This window comes from Entelurus aequoreus, linkage group LG05, assembly GCF_033978785.1.
Source record: "Entelurus aequoreus isolate RoL-2023_Sb linkage group LG05, RoL_Eaeq_v1.1, whole genome shotgun sequence".
Lineage (NCBI taxonomy): Eukaryota > Metazoa > Chordata > Actinopteri > Syngnathiformes > Syngnathidae > Entelurus > Entelurus aequoreus.
Window position 1 is genome coordinate 15,544,642 of NC_084735.1, and position 25,436 is coordinate 15,570,077.

The window sequence follows — 25,436 nt, forward strand, 5'->3', positions numbered from 1 at the left end:
ATAACCGCAACACGTATAGTGAGGGCAGAACATATTATGTAAATATTACGTATATATTTTATATTGCTTTTAAGTCTATTTTATACCCTTTCCATCTTTTCCATCCTTTGTAACTGAGCTACTGTGTGGAACAATTTCCCTCGTGGATCATTAAAGTTTGTCTAAGTCTAATGTCTAAGATGGAAAATGTTTTTCCACCAAAAATTGATTTGTAATTTTTTTTTATTATTTGCCACCAAAATAATTTTTTATGTAAATATTTCTTTTATTTGAGATTTTTTTTTGTTTTTTTTCTTATTTGGAAATGTTTTTTATTTTTTGGTTGCAAATTTTTATTTTTTTATTTTTTTTTAAAAGACAGAAATTTCTGTAAAAAAAAAAAGTGCTGATATTGGACCGATGTCAATATGGGATCGGGACAGTATAGCTACACATTTGCAAGTACTGTAAATCCAACTTTTACCGTATTATTTTTGACGAGCTATGTCACTTGTTGTCTTCCACGCTGACGCCAAAGTTTTTCAAATCTTTGCAGGCGCTATCAGAAACTCCAGAAGATAATGAAACCCTGGTAAGACCCCTCACCTTCCTCTCCTCCTCCTCCTCCTCTTCCCCCCCTGCTGGGTGGATGTTTCTGCGCTGCTGCAGTCTGCATGGTTAAAGACTGCAGTGCCTTCTGGGAAATAAATCACATGCATCATTTCCCTCCATTCTTCTAACCTTTGCAAGCGTTTTCTTTTTCAAAATGCTCATATTCTGCTTTTTTCCCTGTCAGACTCAAGTTTGTAACACTTTTCGCCGAACTATCGAAAGTATTTTCATACCTATTTGTACCTGTTTCTGTGTATTTGTCCCACAATGTGAAATCAGACCGTATTATAGTATTCATTTATTTTTTGTCCTCAAAATTCTACACACAATACCCCATGACAATGTGAAAATGTTTCTTTTTTTTAGAAATTTTAGCTAATTTATTAGAAATAAGACATCAAGTGTATTTCCGCACATTTAGTCAGTTAAATGCAAAAATTTGCTCATATTTGGGTTTTATTTACTGTGTGTGTATCAGATTGACCTAATTGTAAATGTGTTGTGCGATGATGATAATAAAATGACGATGTACTGGCGATAAAATGTGCTGCTCCATATTAGAATACAATAGGTTCAGACGCCACATGCACGTCGCCAGTTGACCACCAGAGGTCACTGTTGTCAAGGTTATCTAGCATGCTTCTGAAAAGCAGGAAATATTTTAAAAATAATGAATTATTCATCTACTGAGTGGTTATTTAACACTGAAAATGAACAAAGTCAATTATTTAAAGAAATACATACTTAAAAAAAAAATTGTTTTCACATTTATGATGACTTTTTGCACATTATTTAGTTTGTTAAATGCAAAAATGAGCTCATATTTGGGTTTTATTTACTGTGTGTGTGTATCAGATTGACCTAATTGTAAATGTATTGTGCGATTAACACGATGTACAGGTAGCGCGCTAACGTTAGCATGATGACATAGGAAAAGGTGGCATCCTCTTAAGATGGCGCCAAACTATCGAAAGTATTTTCTTACCTATTTGTACCTGTTTCTGTGTATTTGTCCCACAATGTGAAATCAGACCGTATTATAGTATTCATTCATTTTTTGTCCTCAATATTCTACACACAATACCCCATGACAATGTGAAAATGTTTCTTTTTTTTTAATAAATTTTAGCTAATTTATTAAAAATAAGACATCAATTGTATTTCCGCACATTTAGTCAGTTAAATGCAAAAATGAGCTCATGTTTGGGTTTTATTTACTGTGTGTGTATCAGATTGACCTAATTGTATATGTATTGTGCGATGATGATGATAAAATGACGATGTACTGGCGATAAAATGTGCTGCTCCATATTAGAATACAATAGGTTCAGACGCCACACGCACGTCGCCAGTTGACCACCAGAGGTCACTGTTGTCAAGGTTATCTAGCATGCTTCTGAAAAGCAGGAAATATTAAAAAAAAATAATGAATCATTCATGGTTATTTGACACTGAAAATGAATAAAGTTGATTATTTAAAGAAATACATACTTTAAAAAAATATGTTTTCACATTTATGATGACTTTTTGCACATTATTTAGTTTGTTGAATGCAAAAATTAGCTCATATTTGGGTTTTATTTACCGTGTGTGTATCAGATTGACCTAATTGTAAATGTGTTGTGCGATGATGATGATGATAAAATGACGATGTACAGGTGATAAAAGGTGCTGCTCCATATTAGAATACAATAGGTTCAGACGCCACATGCGTGTCGCCAGTTGACCACCAGAGGTCACTGTTGTCAAGGTGATGCTTCATGAAAATGATGAACCATTCATCAACTGGGACTGGTTATTATTTGACATTGAAAAAAAAAGTGTTTTTCTAGTATGTCCAAATATTTTAGAATAATATTTTTGATAACCACTTAATGTACATTATTTATTTATTATTTATTGAAATGGCCTTTGTATTTGAGTGTCAGATTGACATCATTGTGTGAAAGCTCCAAAGCCGAGCTTCTTCTTCTTCTTCTTCTCCAGATTTTGGCGCGCTCTACCTTCCACATTTTTCATCCGATTCAAACTGTTCCAACTTCAAACTGTTCAGCCTATTTGGGAATCGCGGGATTTTCCCTTGACAAATTCCAAAAATTCCAACATTTCCCAGAATTCCAGGTTTTCCAAGACATTTTTCCCCATTCAAAATGAATTGGCCATTTTTCAAACTTGCACCATTTCCACATTTTTCAACCTATTCAAACCATTCTACCTTCAACATATTCCACCATTCTGGACATTCAAACTATCATTTTTTTCAAGTAAAAAAAATAATTCCAGGAATTCCCAGAATTCCCGTTTTTTTCAAACTCTTTTTTTCTGGCGACTACTCCTTCCACATTTTTCAACCCACTTCAACCGTTCCACCGATAAATCATTCCTCTTAATCAGGACAAAAAAACAAGTTGTTTTTTTAACTGGAAAAATTCCCGGTTTTCCCCAAATTCCAGGAATTCCTTAATACCATTTCTCAATTAAAAATGTTACTACTTCAACATTTCTCGACCGATTTGAAAAATCCCAACACCAACCATTTCAACTCATTCAAAACATTAAAAAAAATTTCAGCATTTTCCCAAAAATTCCCTCTTTTCCCGAAATGTCCAAATTTCTATGAAATTCTCATAGAAAAGAATGGGACATTTTTCAATTCCCAAATTTTTTCTCAGAATCAAACAGTTCCAACTTCAAAATATTCAGCCTGTTCAGGAATTGTGTGCTCCCTTTCAACAATTGTAAAAAAAATAAATAAATAAAAAATATCCAGAATTTCCAAGAATTTTCCGTTTTTAGGGACATTTTCCCCATTCAAAATTAATTATCCATTTTTCAAACTTCCACCATTCGCACATTTTTCAACATATTCAAACCATTCCACCTTCAATATATTCCACTCATCCTGGAAATTCAAACTATCATTTTTTCAAGTAAAATTTTTTTTCCAGGAATTCCCGTTTTTTTCATACCCTCTTTTCTGGCGACTACTCCTTCCACATTTTTCAACCCACTTCAACCGTTCCACCGACAAATCATTTCTCTTAATCAGGACAAAAAAACAAGTTTTTTTTTTAACTTGAAAAATTCCCGGTTTTTCAAAAATTCCAGGAATTCTTTAATCCCATTTCTCAATTAAAAATGTTACTACTTCAACATTTCTCGACCGATTTGAAAAATTCCAACACCAACCATTACAACTCATTCAGAACATTCACATTGTTTTGCATTTTCCCCAAAATTTCCAAATTTCCACGAAATTCTCATTGAAAAAATGGGACATTTTTCAACTCCCACATTTTTTCATCCGATTCAAACAGTTCCAACTTCAAAATATTCCGCCTGTTCAGGAATTGTGTACTCCCTTTCAACAATTGTAAAAAAAAAGAAACAAAAAATCCAGGATTTCCAATAATTTTCAGTTTTTAGGGACATTTTCCCCATTCAAAATTAATTATACATTTTTCAAACTTCCACAATTCCCACATTTTTTAACCTTTTCAAACCATTCCACCTTCAACATATTCCCCTCATGCTGAAAATTCAAACTATCATTTTTTCAAGTTCCAAAAAATCCAGGAATTCCCAGAATTCCCGTTTTTTTCATACCCTTTTTTCACCCTTTTTTCTGGCGACTACTCCTTTTACATTTTTCAACCCGCTTTAATCGTTCTACCGACAAATCATTTCTCTTAATCAGGACAAAAAAACCTTTTTTTTTTTTAACTTGAAAAATTCCCGGTTTTTCCAAAATTCCAGGAATCCTTTAATACCATTTCTCAATTAAAAATGTTACTACCGGTACTTCAACATTTCTCGGCCGATTTGAAAAATTCCAACACCAACCATTTTAACTCATTCACAACATTCACATTATTTTGCATTTTCCCAAATATGTCCAAATTTCCACGAAATTCTCATTGAAAAGAATGGGACATTTTTCAACTCCCACATTTTTTTCATCTGATTCAAACAGTTCCAACTTCAAAATATTCAACCTGTTCAGGAATTGTGTACTCCCTTTCAACAATTGTAAAAAAATGTTTAAAAAAATCCAGGATTTCCAATAATTTTCAGTTTTTAGGGACATTTTCCCCATTCAAAATTAATTATACATTTTTCAAACTTCCACAATTCCCACATTTTTCAACCTTTTCAAATCATTCCACCTTCAACATATTGCACTCATCCTGGAAATTCAAACTATCATTTTTTCAAGTTCCAAAAAATCCAGGAATTCCCAGAATTCCCGTTTTTTTCATACCCTTTTTTCAGCTTTTTTTCTGGCGACTACTCCTTCCACATTTTTCAACCCACTTTAATCGTTCTACCGAAAAATCATTCCTCTTAATCAGGACAAAAAAACAAGTTGTTTTTTTAACTGGAAAAATCCCTGTTTTTCCCCAAATTCCCGGAATTCTGTAACACCATTTCACAATTAAAAATGTTACTACTTCAACATTTCTCGACCTATTTGAAAAATTCCTACCCCAATCATTTCGACTCATTCAGAAAATTAAAAATTTTTTTGGCATCTTCCAAAAAATTCCCTCTTTTCCCGAAATTTCCATTGAAAAGAATGGGACATTTTTCAACTCAGGAATTGTGTACTCCCTTTCAACAATTGTAAAAAAAAATAAAAAAAATACAGGATTTCTAATAATTTTCAGTTTTTAGGGACATTTTCCCCATTCAAAATTAATTATACATTTTTCAAACTTCCACAATTCGTACATTTTTCAACTTATTCAAACCATTCTACCTTCAACATATTCCACCATTCTGGACATTCAAACTATCATTTTTTCAAGTAAAAAAAAAATTCCAGGAATTCCCGTCTTTTTCAAACCTTTTTTGACCCTTTTTTCTGGCGACAACTCCTTCCACATTTTTCAACCCACTTCAACCGTTCCACCGTCCAATCATTCCTCTTAATCAGGACAAAAACCAAGTTGTTTTTTGAACTGGAAAAATTCCCGTTTTTTCCAAAATTCCAGGAATTCTTTAATACCATTTCTCAATTAAAAATGTTACTACTTCAACATTTCTCGACCGATTTGAAAAATCCCAACACCAACCATTTCAACTCATTCAGAACATTCACATTGTTTTGCATTTTCCCCAAAATTTCCAAATTTCCACAAAATTCTCATTGAAAAGAATGGGACATTTTTCAACTCCCACAACAGTTCCAACTTCAAAATAGTCAGCCTGTTCAGGAATTGTGTACTCCCTTTCAACAATTGTTGAAAAAAAAAAAAAAATAAATCCAGGATTTCCAATAATTTTCAGTTTTTAGGGACATTTTCCCCATTCAAAATTAATTATACATTTTTCAAACTTCCACAATTCGTACATTTTTCAACTTATTCAAACCATTCCACCTTCAACATATTCCACCATTCTGGACATTCAAATTATAATTTTTTCAAGTAAAAAAAAATCTAGGAATTCCTGTTTTTTCATACCCATTTTTCACCCTTTTTTCTGGCAACTACTCCTTTCACATTTTTCAACCCACTTCAACCGTTCCACCGTCCAAACATTCCTCTTAATCAGGACAAAAAAACCTTGTTGTTTTTTGAACTGCAAATGTTCCAGTTTTTCCCTAAAATTCCAGGAATTCCATAATACCATTTCTCAATTAAAAATGACCGATTTGAAAAATTCCTACACCAGCCATTTCGACTCATTCAGAACATTCAAAAAATGTTTGCATCTTCCAAAAAATTCCCTCTTTTCCCGAAATTTCCATTGAAAAGAATGGGACATTTTTCAACTCCCACATTTTTTCATCCAATTCAAAATATTCAGCATGTTCAGGAATTGCGTACTCCAAAATCCAGGATTTCCAATAATTTTCCGTTTTTAGGGACATTTTCCCCCATTCAAAATGAATTATCCATTTTTCAAACTTCCACAATTTGCACATTTTCCAACATATTCAAACCATCAACACATTCCACTCATTCCAACTAACACTTTCCCAAGTTCCAAAACAAATTCCGGTTTTCCTGGAAATTCCAACTCCTCAACATTCCAACTATTCTTCCATTCCTACTACATGAATTGGAGCATTCACACGCAGTTGCCTCATCCAGTTGTGAATAGTATGCTAATAATGAAGAGTGTGCTGTTTGCTACTGTGGCTTCTTCCTCTGCATGACTTTCCTCTCACTTCCTGGTTGCCACATGGATCTTCGTCCTTCCCGGTGTCCCGTATCGTCCAGGCTGCTCAGCCGCATCCTGCTTATACTTCCTTTAATTATATGTGTGTTGCAGTTTTGGCGACCTGCTCTCCTTCACGCTGACGGCCTTCGTGGAGCTGATGGACCACGGCATCGTCTCCTGGGACACTTTCTCTGTGACCTTCATCAAGAAGGTCAGCTCGGCGGCGGTTACGTCGGCCATAACATTAGGCACACCCGCATGGAATTTAACTTCTTCTTTAAACGCACAATTTGTGATGTACAACCTTTTTCTGTGCTATTATTCTTTAGGACACATGATGGCGCTGTTGTTAAAGACTGTACCTTTTTAGGACACGTGCACCACATGATGGCGCTGTTGTTAAAGACTGTACCTTTTTAGGACGCGTGCACCACATGATGGCGCTGTTGTTAAAGACTGTACCTTTTTAGGACACGTGCACCACATGATGGTGCTGTTGTTAAAGACTGCACCTTTTTAGGGCACGTGCACCACATGATGGCGCTGTTGTTAAAGACTACACCTTTTTAGGACGCGTGCACCACATGATGGCGCTGTTGTTAAAGACGACACCTTTTTAGGACACGTGCACCACATGATGGCGCTGTTGTTAAAGACTGCACCTTTTTAGGGCACGTGCACCACATGATGGCGCTGTTGTTAAAGACTGTACCTTTTTAGGACACCTGCACCACATGATGGCGCTCTTGTTAAAGACTGTACCTTTTTAGGACAAGTGCACCACATGATGGCGCTGTTGTTAAAGACTGTACCTTTTTAGGACACGTGCACCACATGATGGCGCTGTTGTTAAAGACGACACCTTTTTAGGACACGTGCACCACATGATGGCGCTGTTGTTAAAGACGACACCTTTTTAGGACACGTGCACCACATGATGGCGCTGTTGTTAAAGACGACACCTTTTTAGGACACGTGCACCACATGATGGCGCTGTTGTTAAAGACTGTACCTTTTTAGGACGCGTGCACCACATGATGGTGCTGTTGTTAAAGACTGTACCTTTTTAGGACACGTGCACCACATGATGGTGCTGTTGTTAAAGACTGTACCTTTTTAGGACGCGTGCACCACATGATGGCGCTGTTGTTAAAGACTGTACCTTTTTAGGACACGTGCACCACATGATGGTGCTGTTGTTAAAGACTGTACCTTTTTAGGACACGTGCACCACATGATGGTGCTGTTGTTAAAGACTGTACCTTTTTAGGACGCGTGCACCACATGATGGCGCTGTTGTTAAAGACTGTACCTTTTTAGGACGCGTGCACCACATGATGGTGCTGTTGTTAAAGACTGTACCTTTTTAGGACACGTGCACCACATGATGGCGCTGTTGTTAAAGACTACACCTTTTTAGGACGCGTGCACCACATGATGGCGCTGTTGTTAAAGACTGCACCTTTTTATCACACGTGCACCACATGATGGCGCTGTTGTTAAGGACTGTACCTTTTTAGGACACGTGCACCACAAGATGGCGCTGTTGTTAAAGACTGTACCTTTTTAGGACACGTGCACCACATGATGGCGCTGTTGTTAAAGACTGTACCTTTTTAGGACACGTGCACCACATGATGGCGCTGTTGTTAAAGACTGTACCTTTTTAGGACACGTGCACCACAAGATGGCGCTGTTGTTAAAGACTGTACCTTTTTAGGACACGTGCACCACATGATGGCGCTGTTGTTAAAGACTGTACCTTTTTAGGACACGTGCACCACATGATGGCGCTGTTGTTAAAGACTGTACCTTTTTAGGACACGTGCACCACATGATGGCGCTGTTGTTAAAGACTGTACCTTTCTAGGACACGTGCACCACATGATGGCGCTGTTGTTAAAGACTGTACCTTTTTAGGACGCGTGCACCACATGATGGCGCTGTTGTTAAAGACTGTACCTTTTTAGGACGCGTGCACCACATGATGGCGCTGTTGTTAAAGACTGTACCTTTTTAGGACGCGTGCACCACATGATGGCGCTGTTGTTAAAGACTGTACCTTTTTAGGACAAGTGCACCACATGATGGCGCTGTTGTTAAAGACCGTACCTTTTTAGGACGCGTGCACCACATGATGGCGCTGTTGTTAAAGACCGTACCTTTTTAGGACACGTGCACCACATGATGGCGCTGTTGTTAAAGACTACACCTTTTTAGGACGCGTGCACCACATGATGGTGCTGTTGTTAAAGACTGTACCTTTTAGGACGCGTGCACCACATGATGGCGCTGTTGTTAAAGACTGTACCTTTTTAGGACACGTGCACCACATGATGGCGCTGTTGTTAAAGACTGCACCTTTTTAGGACACATGCACCACATGATGGCGCTGTTGTTAAAGACTGTACCTTTTTAGGACGCGTGCACCACATGATGGCGCTGTTGTTAAAGACGACACCTTTTTAGGACACATGCACCACATGATGGCGCTGTTGTTAAAGACTGTACCTTTTTAGGACACGTGCACCACATGATGGCGCTGTTGTTAAAGACTGCACCTTTTTAGGACACATGCACCACATGATGGCGCTGTTGTTAAAGACTGTACCTTTTTAGGACGCGTGCACCACATGATGGCGCTGTTGTTAAAGACTGTACCTTTTTAGGACGCGTGCACCACATGATGGCGCTGTTGTTAAAGACGACACCTTTTTAGGACGCGTGCACCACATGATGGCGCTGTTGTTAAAGACGACACCTTTTTAGGACACGTGCACCACATGATGGCGCTGTTGTTAAAGACTACACCTTTTTAGGACACGTGCACCACATGATGGCGCTGTTGTTAAAGACTGTACCTTTTTAGGACGCGTGCACCACATGATGGCGCTGTTGTTAAAGACGACACCTTTTTAGGACGCGTGCACCACATGATGGCGCTGTTGTTAAAGACTGTACCTTTTTAGGACGCGTGCACCACATGATGGCGCTGTTGTTAAAGACGACACCTTTTTAGGACGCGTGCACCACATGATGGCGCTGTTGTTAAAGACGACACCTTTTTAGGACACGTGCACCACATGATGGCGCTGTTGTTAAAGACTACACCTTTTTAGGACGCGTGCACCACATGATGGCGCTGTTGTTAAAGACTGTACCTTTTTAGGACACGTGCACCACATGATGGCGCTGTTGTTAAAGACTGTACCTTTTTAGGACGTGTGCACCACATGATGGCGCTGTTGTTAAAGACGACACCTTTTTAGGACGCGTGCACCACATGATGGCGCTGTTGTTAAAGACTACACCTTTTTAGGACGCATGCACCACATGATGGCGCTGTTGTTAAAGACGACACCTTTTTAGGACGCGTGCACCACATGATGGCGCTGTTGTTAAAGACTGTACCTTTTTAGGACACGTGCACCACATGATGGCGCTGTTGTTAAAGACTGCACCTTTTTAGGACACGTGCACCACATGATGGCGCTGTTGTTAAAGACTGTACATTTTTAGGACGCGTGCACCACATGATGGCGCTGTTGTTAAAGACGGCACTTTTTAGGACACGTGCACCACATGATGGCGCTGTTGTTAAAGACGGCACTTTTTAGGACACGTGCACCACATGATGGCGCTGTTGTTAAAGACTGTACCTTTTTAGGACACGTGCACCACATGATGGCGCTGTTGTTAAAGACTGTACCTTTTTAGGACGCGTGCACCACATGATGGCGCTGTTGTTAAAGAATGTACCTTTTTAGGACACGTGCACCACATGATGGCGCTGTTGTTAAAGACTGTACCTTTTTAGGACACGTGCACCACATGATGGCGCTGTTGTTAAAGACTGTACCTTTTTAGGACGCGTGCACCACATGATGGCGCTGTTGTTAAAGACGACACCTTTTTAGGACGCGTGCACCACATGATGGCGCTGTTGTTAAAGACGACACCTTTTTAGGACACGTGCACCACATGATGGCGCTGTTGTTAAAGACTACACCTTTTTAGGACGCATGCACCACATGATGGCGCTGTTGTTAAAGACGACACCTTTTTAGGACGCGTGCACCACATGATGGCGCTGTTGTTAAAGACTGTACCTTTTTAGGACACGTGCACCACATGATGGCGCTGTTGTTAAAGACTGCACCTTTTTAGGACACGTGCACCACATGATGGCGCTGTTGTTAAAGACTGTACATTTTTAGGACGCGTGCACCACATGATGGCGCTGTTGTTAAAGACGGCACTTTTTAGGACACGTGCACCACATGATGGCGCTGTTGTTAAAGACGGCACTTTTTAGGACACGTGCACCACATGATGGCGCTGTTGTTAAAGACTGTACCTTTTTAGGACACGTGCACCACATGATGGCGCTGTTGTTAAAGACTGTACCTTTTTAGGACGCGTGCACCACATGATGGCGCTGTTGTTAAAGACTGTACCTTTTTAGGACACGTGCACCACATGATGGCGCTGTTGTTAAAGACTGTACCTTTTTAGGACACGTGCACCACATGATGGCGCTGTTGTTAAAGACTGTACCTTTTTAGGACACGTGCACCACAAGATGGTGCTGTTGTTCAAGACTACCTTTTTAGGACACGTGCACCACATGATGGTGCTGTTGTCAAAGACTGCACCTTTTTAGGACACGTGCACCACATGATGGCGCTGTTGTTAAAGACTGCACCTTTTTAGGACACGTGCACCACATGATGGCGCTGTTGTTAAAGACTACACGTTTTTAGGACACGTGCACCACATGATGGCGCTCTTGTTAAAGACTGTACCTTTTTAGGACACGTGCACCACATGATGGCGCTGTTGTTAAAGACTGTACCTTTTTAGGACGCGTGCACCACATGATGGCGCTGTTGTTAAAGACCAAGTTGCACTGGCTTGAAATTTCTCACGCCACAAAACACCCCGTGTAACTTTATAGGGTCTTCACATGAATGGCTCGGACAACAACACACCGAGAAAAAGACGGCAGTACTACGAGCAGTGAAGTACTACGAGCAGTGAAGTACTACGAGCAGTGAAGTACTACGAGCAGTGAAGTACTACGAGCAGTGACGTACTACTAGCAGTGACGTACTAATAGCAGTGTACTAGTGAAGTACTACGAGCGGTGAAGTACTATGAGCAGTGAAGTACTACGAGCAGTGACGTACTACTAGCAGTGTACTAGTGAAGTACTATGAGCAGTGAAGTACTATGAGCAGTGAAGTACTACGAGCAGTGACGTACTACTAGCAGTGTACTAGTGAAGTACTATGAGCAGTGAAGTACTACTAGCAGTGACGTACTACTAGCAGTGTACTAGTGAAGTACTACGAGCGGTGAAGTACTATGAGCAGTGAAGTACTGCGAGCAGTGACATACTACTAGCAGTGTACTAGTGAAGTACTACGAGCAGTGAAGTACTACTAGCAGTGAAGTACTACAAGCAGTGACGTACTACTAGCAGTGATGTACTACTAGCAGTGTACTAGTGAAGTACTACGAGCAGTGAAGTACTACTAGCAGTGAAGTACTACAAGCAGTGACGTACTACTAGCAGTGATGTACTACTAGCAGTGTACTAGTGAAGTACTACGAGCAGTGAAGTACTACGAGCAGTGAAGTACTATGAGCAGTGACGTACTACTAGCAGTGTACTAGTGAAGTACTACGAGCAGTGAAGTACTACTAGCAGTGAACTAGTGAAGTACTACGAGCAGTGAAGTACTACTAGCAGTGAACTAGTGAAGTACTACGAGCAGTGAAGTATTACTAGCAGTGAAGTACTACGAGCAGTGAAGTACTACTAGCAGTGAACTAGTGAAGTACTACGAGCAGTGAAGTACTACGAGCAGTGAAGTACTACGAGCAGTGAAGTACTATGAGCAGTGAAGTACTACTAGCAGTGAAGTACTACTAGCAGTGTACTAGTGAAGTACTACTAGCAGTGAAGTACTACTAGCAGTGTACTAGTGTACTAGTGAAGTACTACTAGCAGTGAAGTACTACGAGCAGTGAAGTACTACGAGCAGTGAAGTACAACTAGCAGTGTACAAGTGTACTAGTGAAGTACTACTAGCTGTGTACTAGTGAAGTACTACGAGCAGTGAAGTACTATGAGCAGTGAAGTACTACTAGCAGTGAAGTACTACGAGCAGTGAAGTACTACGAGCAGTGTACTAGTGTACTAGTGAAGTACTATGAGTAGTGAAGTACTACAAGCAGTGAAGTACTACAAGCAGTGAAGTACTACTAGCAGTGTACTAGTGAAGTACTACGAGCAGTGAAGTACTACTAGCAGTGAAGTACTACGAGCAGTGTACTAGTGTACTAGTGAAGTACTATGAGTAGTGAAGTACTACAAGCAGTGAAGTACTACTAGCAGTGTACTAGTGAAGTACTACAAGCAGTGAAGTACTACAAGCAGTGAAGTACTACTAGCAGTGTACTAGTGAAGTACTACGAGCAGTGAAGTACTACTAGCAGTGAAGTACTACGAGCAGTGTACTAGTGTACTAGTGAAGTACTATGAGTAGTGAAGTACTACAAGCAGTGAAGTACTACTAGCAGTGTACTAGTGAAGTACTACAAGCAGTGAAGTACTACAAGCAGTGAAGTACTACTAGCAGTGAAGTACTACTAGTGGTGAAGGACTATGAGCAGTGAAGTACTACTTGCAGTGAAGTACTATGAGCAGTGAAGTACTACTAGCAGTGTACTAGTGTACTAGTGAAGTACTACGAGCAGTGAAGTACTACTAGCAGTGTACTAGTGTACTAGTGAAGTACTACTAGCAGTGAAGTACTACTAGCAGTGTACTAGTGAAGTACTACTAGCAGTGAAGTACTACTAGCAGTGTACTAGTGAAGTACTACTAGCAGTGAAGTACTACTAGCAGTGTACTAGTGTACTAGTGAAGTACTACGAGCAGTGAAGTACAAACCCCGTTTCCATATGAGTTGGGAAATTGTGTTAGATGTAAATATAAACGGAATGCAATGATTTGCAAATCATTTTCAAGCCATATTCAGTTGAATGCACTACAAAGACAACATATTTGATGTTTAAACTGATAAACTTTTTTTTTTTTGTTGCAAATAATAATTAACTTAGAATTTCATGGCTGCAACACGTGCCAAAGTAGTTGGGAAAGGGCATGTTCACCACTGTGTTACATGGCCTTTCCTTTTAACAACACTCAGTAAAGGTTTGGGAACTGAGGAGACACATTTTTGAAGCTTCTCAGGTGGAATTCTTTCCCATTCTTGCTTGATGTACAGCTTAAGTTGTTCAACAGTCCGGGGGTCTCCCTTGTGCTATTTTAGGCTTCATAATGCGCCACACATTTTCAATGGGAGACAGGTCTGGACTGCCCGCACTCTTTTACTATGAAGCCACGTTGATGTAACATGTGGCTTGCTGAAATAAGCAGGGGCGTCCATGGTAACGTTGCTCCAAAACCTGTATGTACCTTTCAGCATTAATGGCGCCTTCACAGATGTGTAAGTTACCCATGTCTTGGGCACGAATACACCCCCATACCATAACACATGCTGGCTTTTACACTTTGCGCCTAGAACAATCCGGATGCTTCTTTTCCTCTTTGTTCCGGAGGACACGACGTCCACAGTTTCCAAAAACAATTTGAAATGTGGACTCGTCAGACCACAGAACACTTTTCCACTTTGTATCAGTCCATCTTAGATGAGCTCAGGCCCAGCGAAGCCGACGGCGTTTCTGGGTGTTGTTGATAAACGGTTTTCGCCTTGCATAGGAGAGTTTTAACTTGCACTTACAGATGTAGCGACCAATTGTAGTTACTGACAGTGGGTTTCTGAAGTGTTCCTGAGCCCATGTGGTGATATCCTTTACACACTGATGTGGCTTGTTGATGCAGTACAGCCTGAGGGATGGAAGGTCACGGGCTTAGCTGCTTACGTGCAGTGATTTCTCCAGATTGTCTGAACCCTTTGATGATATTACGGAGCGTAGATGGTGAAATTCCTTGCAATTAAACTGTTCAACAATTTGCTCACGCATTTGTTGACAAAGTGGAGACCCCTCGCCCCATCCTTGTTTGTGAATGACTGAGCATTTCATGGAATCTACTTTTATACCCAATCATGGCACCCACCTGTTCCCAATTTGCCTGTTCACCTGTGGGATGTTCCAAATAAGTGTTTGATGAGCATTTCTCAACTTTATCAGTTTTTTTTGCCACCTTTCCCAACTTCTTTGTCACGTGTTGCTGGCATCAAATTCTAAAGTTAATGATTATTTGCAACAAAAACGTTTTTTTTTATGAGTTTGAACATCAAATATGTTGTCTTTGTAGCATATTCAACTGAATATACATCTAACAGTGAAGTATTACTAGCAGTGAAGTACTACTAGTAGTTATGTAGGTGTGCCTAATGAAGTGTCCTCCCCCCCCCCCGCCTGCAGATCGCCAGCTACGTGAACAAGTCGGCCATGGACACGGCCGTGCTGCAGCGCTCGCTGGCCATCCTGGAGTCCATGGTGCTGAACAGCCAGGATCTGTACCACAAGGTGGCGCAGGAGATCACCATAGGGCAGCTCATACCACATCTTCAGGGGTGAGTGGGTGTGGGTGTGGGTGTGGGGTGTGTTCCCTGACACTAAAGTGGTGGTGGTGTGACCAGGACGGACCAGGACATCCAGACCTACACCGTCGCCGTCATCAACGCCCTCTTCCTCAAAGCCCCCGAGGAGAGGAGACAAGTGAGCATCCTTCTTTCCTTCCTCACCTGATGGTCACATGACCACACACCCCCCCCCCCCATCTGCCTGCTTCAATAATGCACCTTTTTCCATCCCTTCTTTCTTCTCCCTTTTTTTTCCCTTCTCTGCCTTCACTCACCAAAAACAGAATACATCCATTTTCTACCGCTTGTCCCATTACAGTTAATATAAACACTATTATACTTTTATATTAGTAACAGTATAGTTTTTATTTGAACTATTAAAAGGATTATGTCAAAATAATGTTTATAATCTCCATAAACTTTCCCATTCTTTTGTCTTATTACATTTTGCAGTTTGGATGTTAATAACACAACAACTATAATAGTTATTAACATAAAGACTAATAGTTCACATGAAACTATAATAGTTAATAACATAATACCTATAAGAGTTAAGAACTTAAAAACTGTACTAGGTTTTAACATAAACACGAATAGTTACCATAAAACTATAATAGTTAATAACACAACTATAGTAGTTAAAAAAACTATACTTATATAAACTAATAATACATATAAATAATTAAGATAAATAATACATTCAAATAATTAATATAATTATATATATAAATAATTTAATAAATATAAATAATATAAATAAACATTGATTGATAATTATACAACTATAATAGTTAATAACATAACTATTATATTTCAAACCTATAATAGTTAATAACATAAAAACTAATGTTATCATCATAAAAATAGTTGCCATAAAACTATAGTAGTTAAAAACTTATAAACTATAATAGTTAATACCATAAAAACTGTTAGTAACCTAAAAATAGTTACCATAAAACTATAGCAGTTAATAACATAACTATTGTAATAAACAACCTAAAGACTATAATAGTTAATAACACAACTACAATAGTTAAAAACGTAAAAACTGTAATAGTTAACATCAAAAACTGTTATTAACATAAAGTTAGTTACCATAAAACTATAATAGTTTAGAACATTAAAACTGTTATCAACATAAAATAGTTACCATAAAACTATAATAGTTAATAACGCAACTATAGTAGTTAAAAACTATACTTATATAAATTAATAATTATTATAAAACTATAATAGTTAATAACATAACTATTATATTTACAAACTTAAAACTTATAATAGTTAACATAAAAACTAATGTTATTATCATAAAAATAGTTGCCATAAAACTATAATAGTTAAAAACTTATAAACTATAATAGTTAATACCATAAAAACTGTTACTAACCTAAAAATAGTTACCATAAAACTATAGCAGTTAATAACATAACTATTATAATAAACAACTTAAAGACTATAATAGTTAATAACACAACTACAATAGTTAAAAACGTAAAAATTGTAATAGTTAACATCAAAAACTGTTATTAACATAAAGTTAGTTACCATAAAACTATAATAGTTTAGAACATTAAAACTGTTATTAACATAAAATAGTTACCATAAAACTATATTAGTTAATAACATAACTACAATAGCTAAAAACTATAATAGTTAATACCATAAAAACTGTAATGTTAACATACAAATTGTTAACATAACTATAATAGTTAAAAACTATAATAGTTAATAAAATAACTATGATAATTAAAAAACCTAAAAACTATATTAGTTAATAACATAACTATAATAGTTAAAAACTTACACTATAACACTAAAAAACTAAGTTAAAAACTTAATCTATAATAGTTAATAACATAGAACTAATAGTTAACATAAAACTATAAGAGTTAATAACATAACTATAAAAGATAATATAACAACTATAATAGTTAACTTAAAACTATAATAGTTAAAAGCATAACTATAATTAAAGCTGCAAGCAGCGATGGACGGGGCCGACTTTGAGGGCTCATAAAATCCAAACCGGAGCAGTAATTAAAACTCTTTCGTCAACTTTTAATCAGAAGGGTTCAATCTCTCTCCTGTGCTAATTTGAAGCCGACACGACAAACGCGCTCAGAGGAGATAATGTTTGAAAAAAGGTGACCGTTTTTTACAAAACTTTTGTTTTGAAGGGGGAATTGCAAACTTCCTGTTGATTTTTGCTGGGGGTTGTCAGTGAATGAAATCTAGGTCTAAGTGAGCCCTACATAGAGGTTTTTGTTTCATGTCTCTACGACATTCCTACTGGAAGTTACAGGCAGTTTTGTCTGTGTTTTCTTCCTAGGAGCAGTTTTGTCTGTGTTTTCTTCCTAGGGGGCGCTAGAGCGCAATTTTGAGTTTTGGGGTTGGGTTTTTTTATTAGATTGCAATTTTTGCCAGTCCTGATTTGTGTGTCCAGTTTGGTGAGTTTTGAAGCATGTTAAGGGGGTCAAATTATAGCTCAAAGAGGCAAAGGTGACTGTTTTTACAAAACTTTTGTTTTGAAGGGGGAATTGCAAACTTCCTGTTGATTTTTGCTGAAGGATGTCAGTGTATGAAATCTAGGTCTAAGTGAGACCTACATAGAGGTTTTTGTTTCATGTCTCTACGACATTCCTACTGGGAGTTACAGGCAGTTTTGTCTGTGTTTTCTTCCTAGGGGGCGCTAGAGCGCAATTTTGAGTTTTGGGGCTAGGTTTTTTGATTAGATCGCAATTTTCGCCAGTCCTGATGGTGAGTTTTGAAGCATGTTAAGGGGGTCAAATTACAGCTCAAAGAGGCGGCGGTATAATAATAATAAAACCTTACAAATACAATAGGGTCCTCCGTCCCAAAGGGACATTCGGTCCCTAGTAAACATAAAACTATAATAGTTAATAACATAACTATAATAGATAATAAAACAACTATAATAGTTAACATAAACTAATACTTAACATAACACCTATAATAGTTAATAACATAACTATCTTAGATAATACAACAACTATAATAGTTAACATTAAACTAATACTTATTGACATAACACCTATAATAGTTAATAACATAACTATAATAGATAATATAACGACTATAATAGTAAGTTAACTATAGTTAGTAACATAACTGTAATAGATAATACAACGACTATAATAGTAAGTTAACTATAGTTAATAACATAACTATAATAGATAATATAACGACTATAATTGTAGGTTAACTATAGTTAGTAACATAACTATAATAGATAATATAAAGACTATAATAGTAAGTTAACTATAGTTAATAACATAACTATAATAGATAATATACGACTAGAATAGTAAGTTAACCATAGTTGGTAACATAACTATAATAGATAATATAACGACTATAATAGTAAGTTAACTATAGTTAATAACATAACTATAATAGATAATATAACGACTATAATAGGTTAACTATAGTTAGTAACATAACTATAATAGATAATATAAAGACTATAATAGTTAACATTAAACTAATACTTAACATAACACCTATAATAGTTAATAACATAACTATAATAGATAATATAACGACTATAATAGTAAGTTAACTATAATTAATAACATAACTATAATAGATAGTATATGACTATAATAGTAAGTTAACTATAGTGAATAACATAACCATAATAGATAATATAACGACTATAATAGTTAAAATTAAACTAATACTTAACATACCACCTATAATAGTTAATAATATAACTATAATAGATAATATAATGACTATAATAGTAAGTTAACTATAGTTAGTAACATAACTATAATAGATAATATAATGACTATAATAGTTAACATTAAACTAATACTTATTAACATAACACCTACAATAGTTAATAACAGAACTATAATAGATAATATAACGACTATAATAGTAAGTTAACTATAGTTAATAACATAACAATAATAGATAATATAACGACTATAATAGTAGGTTAACTATAGTTAGTAACATAACTATAATAGATAATATAACGACTATAATAGTTAACATTAAACTAATACTTAACATAACACCTATAATAGTTAATAACATAACTATAATAGATAATATAACGACTATAATAGTAAGTTAACTATAGTTAGTAACATAACTATAATAGATAATATAACGACTATAATAGTAAGTTAACTTTAGTTAATAACATAACTATAATAGATAATATAACGACTATAATAGTAAGTTAACTATAGTTAATAACATAACTATAATAGATAATATAACGACTATAATAGTAAGTTAACTATAGTTAATAACATAACTATAATAGATAATATAACGACTATAATAGTAAGTTAACTATAGTTAATAACATAACTATAATAGATAATATAACGACTATAATAGTAAGTTAACTATAGTTAATAACATAACTATAATAGATAATATAACGACTATATATCAGTCAATTTAAGTGGACCCCGACTTAAACAAGTTGAAAAACTTATTCGGGTGTTACCATTTAGTGGTCAATTGTACGGAATATGTACTTCACTGTACAATCTACTAATAAAAGTCTCAATCAGTCAATCAAAGGTTAACTATAGTTAATAACATAACTATAATAGATCATATAACGACTATAATAGTTAACATTAAACTAATACTTAACATAACACCTATAATAGTTAATAACATAACTATAATAGATAATATAACGACTATAATAGTAAGTTAACTATAGTTAGTAACATAACTATAATAGTTAATATAACGACTATAATAGTAAGTTAACTATAGTTAATAACATAACTATAATAGATAATATACGACTATAATAGTTAACATTAAACTAATACTTAACATAACACCTACAAAAGTTAATAACATAACTATAATAGATAATATAATGACTATAATAGTAATAGTTAACTATAGTTAATAACATAAAAACTGTAATAGTTGACAAAACAAAATTTTGTTGCTCAAAGTGTGTTGAAATGTTGACCCGGTGGGGGTGATATTTTAATGTGGGATGATAAATATGAATAGTTTTTGATGATAACATATCTATAAATGAAGTGGTTATGATGTCATGCTTAGTTTTTTTATGATAATAACATATCTCTAAATGAAGATGTTATGACGTCATAACTTGTTTTATTATCACTTGCAAGTGTGACATTCTTCTTCCGGTGTCTTCCAGGAGATGGCGCACATCTTGGCCCAGAAGCAACTGCGCTCCATCATTCTCAGTGTAAGCCTCGACTCCGCCCACTTTGTGCCCCCTCGTCCAATGGCGTTTGTTTTCCGGAAAACAAAGTGTCCTCCATCTTGCGTCCAGAACGTGATCCGGAGCCCTACGGCCATCAACGAGGAGATGGCCCACCAGCTGTACGTGCTGCAGGTGCTGACCTTCAACCTGCTGGAGGACCGCATGATGACCAAGATGGACCCCCAGGACCAGGCTCAGAGGGACATCATCTTCGAGCTGAGGAGGATCGCCTTCGACGTGGAGTGCGAGCCCAACATGGATAAGCGCAAGTCCATGTACACGCGCGACTACAAGAAGCTGGGCTTCATCGTAAGACACCCACTAGTTGAACGCCTGACTTTGGACCTGCGTGTGATGGAACGTGCTCCTTTCATGCAGAACCACGTCAACCCAGCAGTGGACTTCACCCAGATTCCTCCAGGAATGTTGGCCCTGGACAACATGCTCTACTTCGCCAGGCACCACCAGGACGCCTACATCAGGGTCAGCACTTTTCATTGCTCCCCACTCCAAAACACACTTGTAGATTTTATTTAGACAAAATAACTGTATAATTTGTATTCCTATTCTTCATTTTATTTTATTTTTTATTTTATTTTACATTTTTTACAGATAAAATAAATATATAAATTATATTCATATTTTAAATTGTATTACATGTCTGTTATTTTTAATTCAAATAAATAACTATATCATTTATATTCATATTTTTTATTTAATTTAATTTAGTTTTTTATAAAAAACTTTATTCAAATAGAATAAATACATATTTTATATTTACAGTTTTCATTCTATTTAATTTTGGTTATAATTTTTAATTTTGTTATATTTGTTTAATGAATTATATTCATATTTTACATTTTATGAAATATGTATTTTTAATTCAAATAACTATATAATTTATATTCATATTTTTTTTCTATTTAATTTAGTGTTTTATACAAAACCTTATTCAAATAGAATAAATACATGTATTTGCACTTTTCATTTTATTTAATTTTGGTTTTAATTTTGTATTAAATTAAAATTTATATATATTTTATATTCATATTTTTCATTCATTCTATTTAATTTTGGTGTTTTATTTTAATTCAAATGAAAATATAATTTGTATTCCTATTCTTCATTCTATTTAATTTTTGTTTTATTTTATATATTTTTTAGATAAAATAAATATATAAAATATATTCATATTTTAAATTGTATTACATGTCTGTTATTTTTAATTCAAATAAATAACTATATCATTTATATTCATATTTTTTATTTAATTTAATTTAGTTTTTTATAAAAAAACTTTATTCAAATAGAATAAATACATATTTTATATTTACAGTTTTCATTCTATTTAATTTTGGTTATAATTTTTAATTTTGTTATATTTGTTTAATGAATTATATTCATATTTTACATTTTATGAAATATTCATTTTTAATTCAAATAACTATATAATTTATATTCATATTTTTTTTCTATTTAATTTAGTGTTTTATACAAAACCTTATTCAAATACAATAAATACATGTATTTACACTTTTCATTTTATTTAATTTCGGTTTTAATTTTGTATTAAATTAAAATTTATATATATTTTATATTCATATTTTTCATTCATTCTATTTAATTTTGGTGTTTTATTTTAATTCAAATGAAAATATAATTTGTATTCCTATTCTTCATTCTATTTAATTTTTGTTTTATTTTATATATTTTTTAGATAAAATAAATATATAAAATATATTCATATTTTAAATTGTATTACATGTCTGTTATTTTTAATTCAAATAAATAACTATATCATTTATATCAGGGGTCACCAACCTTTTTGAAACCAAGGGCTACTTCTTGGGTACTGATTAATGCGAAGGGCTACCAGTTAGATACACACTTAAATAAATTGCCAGAAGTAGCCAATTTGCTCAATTTACCTTTAACTCTGTTATTATTAATAATTAATGATATTTATCTTTGTGGAAACACTGATCATCTTAATGATTTCTCACAATAAATATATATAGAAACAGATAAATATCAATATGCAACACTTTATTTTTACATTTTCTCTAAGTGCACATTTTTCAAATTGAACATTTTCAAATGATCACTTCTAAGACAGTCTTGTGAAATCACAATATCCCATTTTAACTAGCTAGCCACTAACATTTTTGAACAAATCATGAATTACTTTGCACCATGTTTGTACAAATAATAACTCATGTAAAATACAAAAGTAAACTCTCAAATTTTTAAATCATGTCACACTTTGAACTGGACACCAAATCTGTTATCTGTTTCTTTGTCAGTTAGTGGGAAGCCTGGCATTGCATGCTGTTAACTAGTGTGTTGTACTCTGGTGTGTAACTTGACACTGCAACTCTGAGTGAGTCTTGCAGATGTGCATCAGTGAGGCGTGTTCTGTGTTTGTTCTTGATGAAGTTCATGTCAGAAAAGGCTGATTCACAAAGATAAGATTTTTCCTCATTGTTTGCGGAACCTTCTTAATCTTTTGGACATATTTTCACAGCAATCTGGCTTTAAGCTTAATTATGATAAATGTAAAATGTTAAGGATCGGAAATCTAAAGGGAACGTCCTTTCGAATGGAATGCAAAGTGTTTTGTTTATAAATTATATGCAATCTGTTGTGTTCCCTAATTTTTTTCTGTGTACATGAATGAAGGTGTGTGTTGCTGAGTCCGACTTGGACATTATCTGGACTGGGCCTGGTTTAAAAAACCCTTTAAAAAAATCTAATTTCATTGACAACCTGGTCTGTTGAAGATAAGGCCCTTTTTTAAAAAAAATAAAATAAAATAAGATAAATAAATAAAAAACATTTTCTTGGATAAAAAAGAAAGTAAAACAATATAAAAATAATTACATAAAAAATAGTAATTAATGAAAATGTTAGTGGACCAGCAGCCTATACAATCGTGTGCTTCAGGGACTGTGTCCCTTGCAGATGTGTTGTCTATGTTGTGTTGAGGGACTGTGTCCCTTGCAGATGTGTTGTCTATGTTGTGTTCAGGGACTGTGTCCCTTGCAGATGTGTTGTCTATGTTGTGTTCAGGGACTGTGTCCCTTGCAGATGTGTTGACTATGTTGTGGGAACCAGAATATTGGTAGCAGAAATAAATAACCCCTTTTGTGTGGATGAGTGTGCATGGGGGAGGTTGTTTGGGTTGATGCACTAATTGAAAGTGTATCTTGTGTTTTTTCTATGTAGATTTAATTTTTTTTTTAAAAATAAAAAAAAAAAAAATTATTTTTTTTTTTACTTTTTTTTTTTTTTTTTTTACTTTTTTTTATAACAGGCCCGCGGGCGACTCATCTGGTCCTTACGGGCGACCTGGTGCCCGCGGGCACCGCGTTGGTGACCCCTGATTTATATTCATATTTTTTATTTAATTTAATTTAGTTTTTTATAAAAAAAACTTTATTCAAATAGAATAAATACATATTTTATATTTACAGTTTTCATTCTATTTAATTTTGGTTATAATTTTTAATTTTGTTATATTTGTTTAATGAATTATATTCATATTTTACATTTTATGAAATATTTATTTTTAATTCAAATAACTATATAATTTATATTCATATTTTTTTTCTATTTAATTTAGTGTTTTATACAAAACCTTATTCGAATAGAATAAATACATGTATTTACACTTTTCATTTTATTTAATTTCGGTTTTAATTTTGTATTAAATTAAAATTTATATATATTTTATATTCATATTTTTCATTCATTCTATTTAATTTTGGTGTTTTATTTTAATTCAAATGAAAATATAATTTGTATTCCTATTCTTCATTCTATTTAATTTTTGTTTTATTTTATATATTTTTTAGATAAAATAAATATATAAAATATATTCATATTTTAAATTGTATTACATGTCTGTTATTTTTAATTCAAATAAATAACTATATCATTTATATTCATATTTTTTATTTAATTTAATTTAGTTTTTTATAAAAAAACTTTATTCAAATAGAATAAATACATATTTTATATTTACAGTTTTCATTCTATTTAATTTTGGTTATAATTTTTAATTTTGTTATATTTGTTTAATGAATTATATTCATATTTTACATTTTATGAAATATTCATTTTTAATTCAAATAACTATATAATTTATATTCATATTTTTTTTCTATTTAATTTAGTGTTTTATACAAAACCTTATTCAAATACAATAAATACATGTATTTACACTTTTCATTTTATTTAATTTCGGTTTTAATTTTGTATTAAATTAAAATTTATATATATTTTATATTCATATTTTTCATTCATTCTATTTAATTTTGGTGTTTTATTTTAATTCAAATGAAAATATAATTTGTATTCCTATTCTTCATTCTATTTAATTTTTGTTTTATTTTATATATTTTTTAGATAAAATAAATATATAAAATATATTCATATTTTAAATTGTATTACATGTCTGTTATTTTTAATTCAAATAAATAACCATATAATTTATATTCATATTTTTTATTTAATTTAATTTAGTTTTTTATAAAAAACTTTATTCAATCAGAATAAATACATATTTGATATTTACAGTTTTCATTCTATTTAATTTTGGTTATAATTTTTAATTTTGTTATATTTGTTTAATGAATTATATTCATATTTTACATTTTATGAAATATTTATTTTTAATTCAAATAACTATATAATTTATATTCATATTTTTTTTCTATTTAATTTAGTGTTTTATACAAAACCTTATTCAAATAGAAAAAATACATGTATTTACACTTTTCATTTTATTTAATTTCAGTTTTAATTTT

At 34.2% G+C, this 25,436-nt stretch overlaps 1 protein-coding gene across 1 annotated transcript in view; it reads left to right on the forward strand.

Moving 5' to 3' along the window:
* Positions 1 to 25,436, forward strand: part of elmo1 (engulfment and cell motility 1 (ced-12 homolog, C. elegans)) — a 179,941-nt gene that overhangs the window by 89,642 nt on the left and 64,863 nt on the right. The window contains 7 exon segments of the mRNA XM_062047217.1: positions 536 to 571; positions 6,871 to 6,970; positions 15,223 to 15,374; positions 15,441 to 15,519; positions 20,560 to 20,610; positions 20,698 to 20,937; positions 21,007 to 21,111. Of these exon segments, the coding sequence (XP_061903201.1) occupies positions 536 to 571; positions 6,871 to 6,970; positions 15,223 to 15,374; positions 15,441 to 15,519; positions 20,560 to 20,610; positions 20,698 to 20,937; positions 21,007 to 21,111 (763 nt within the window).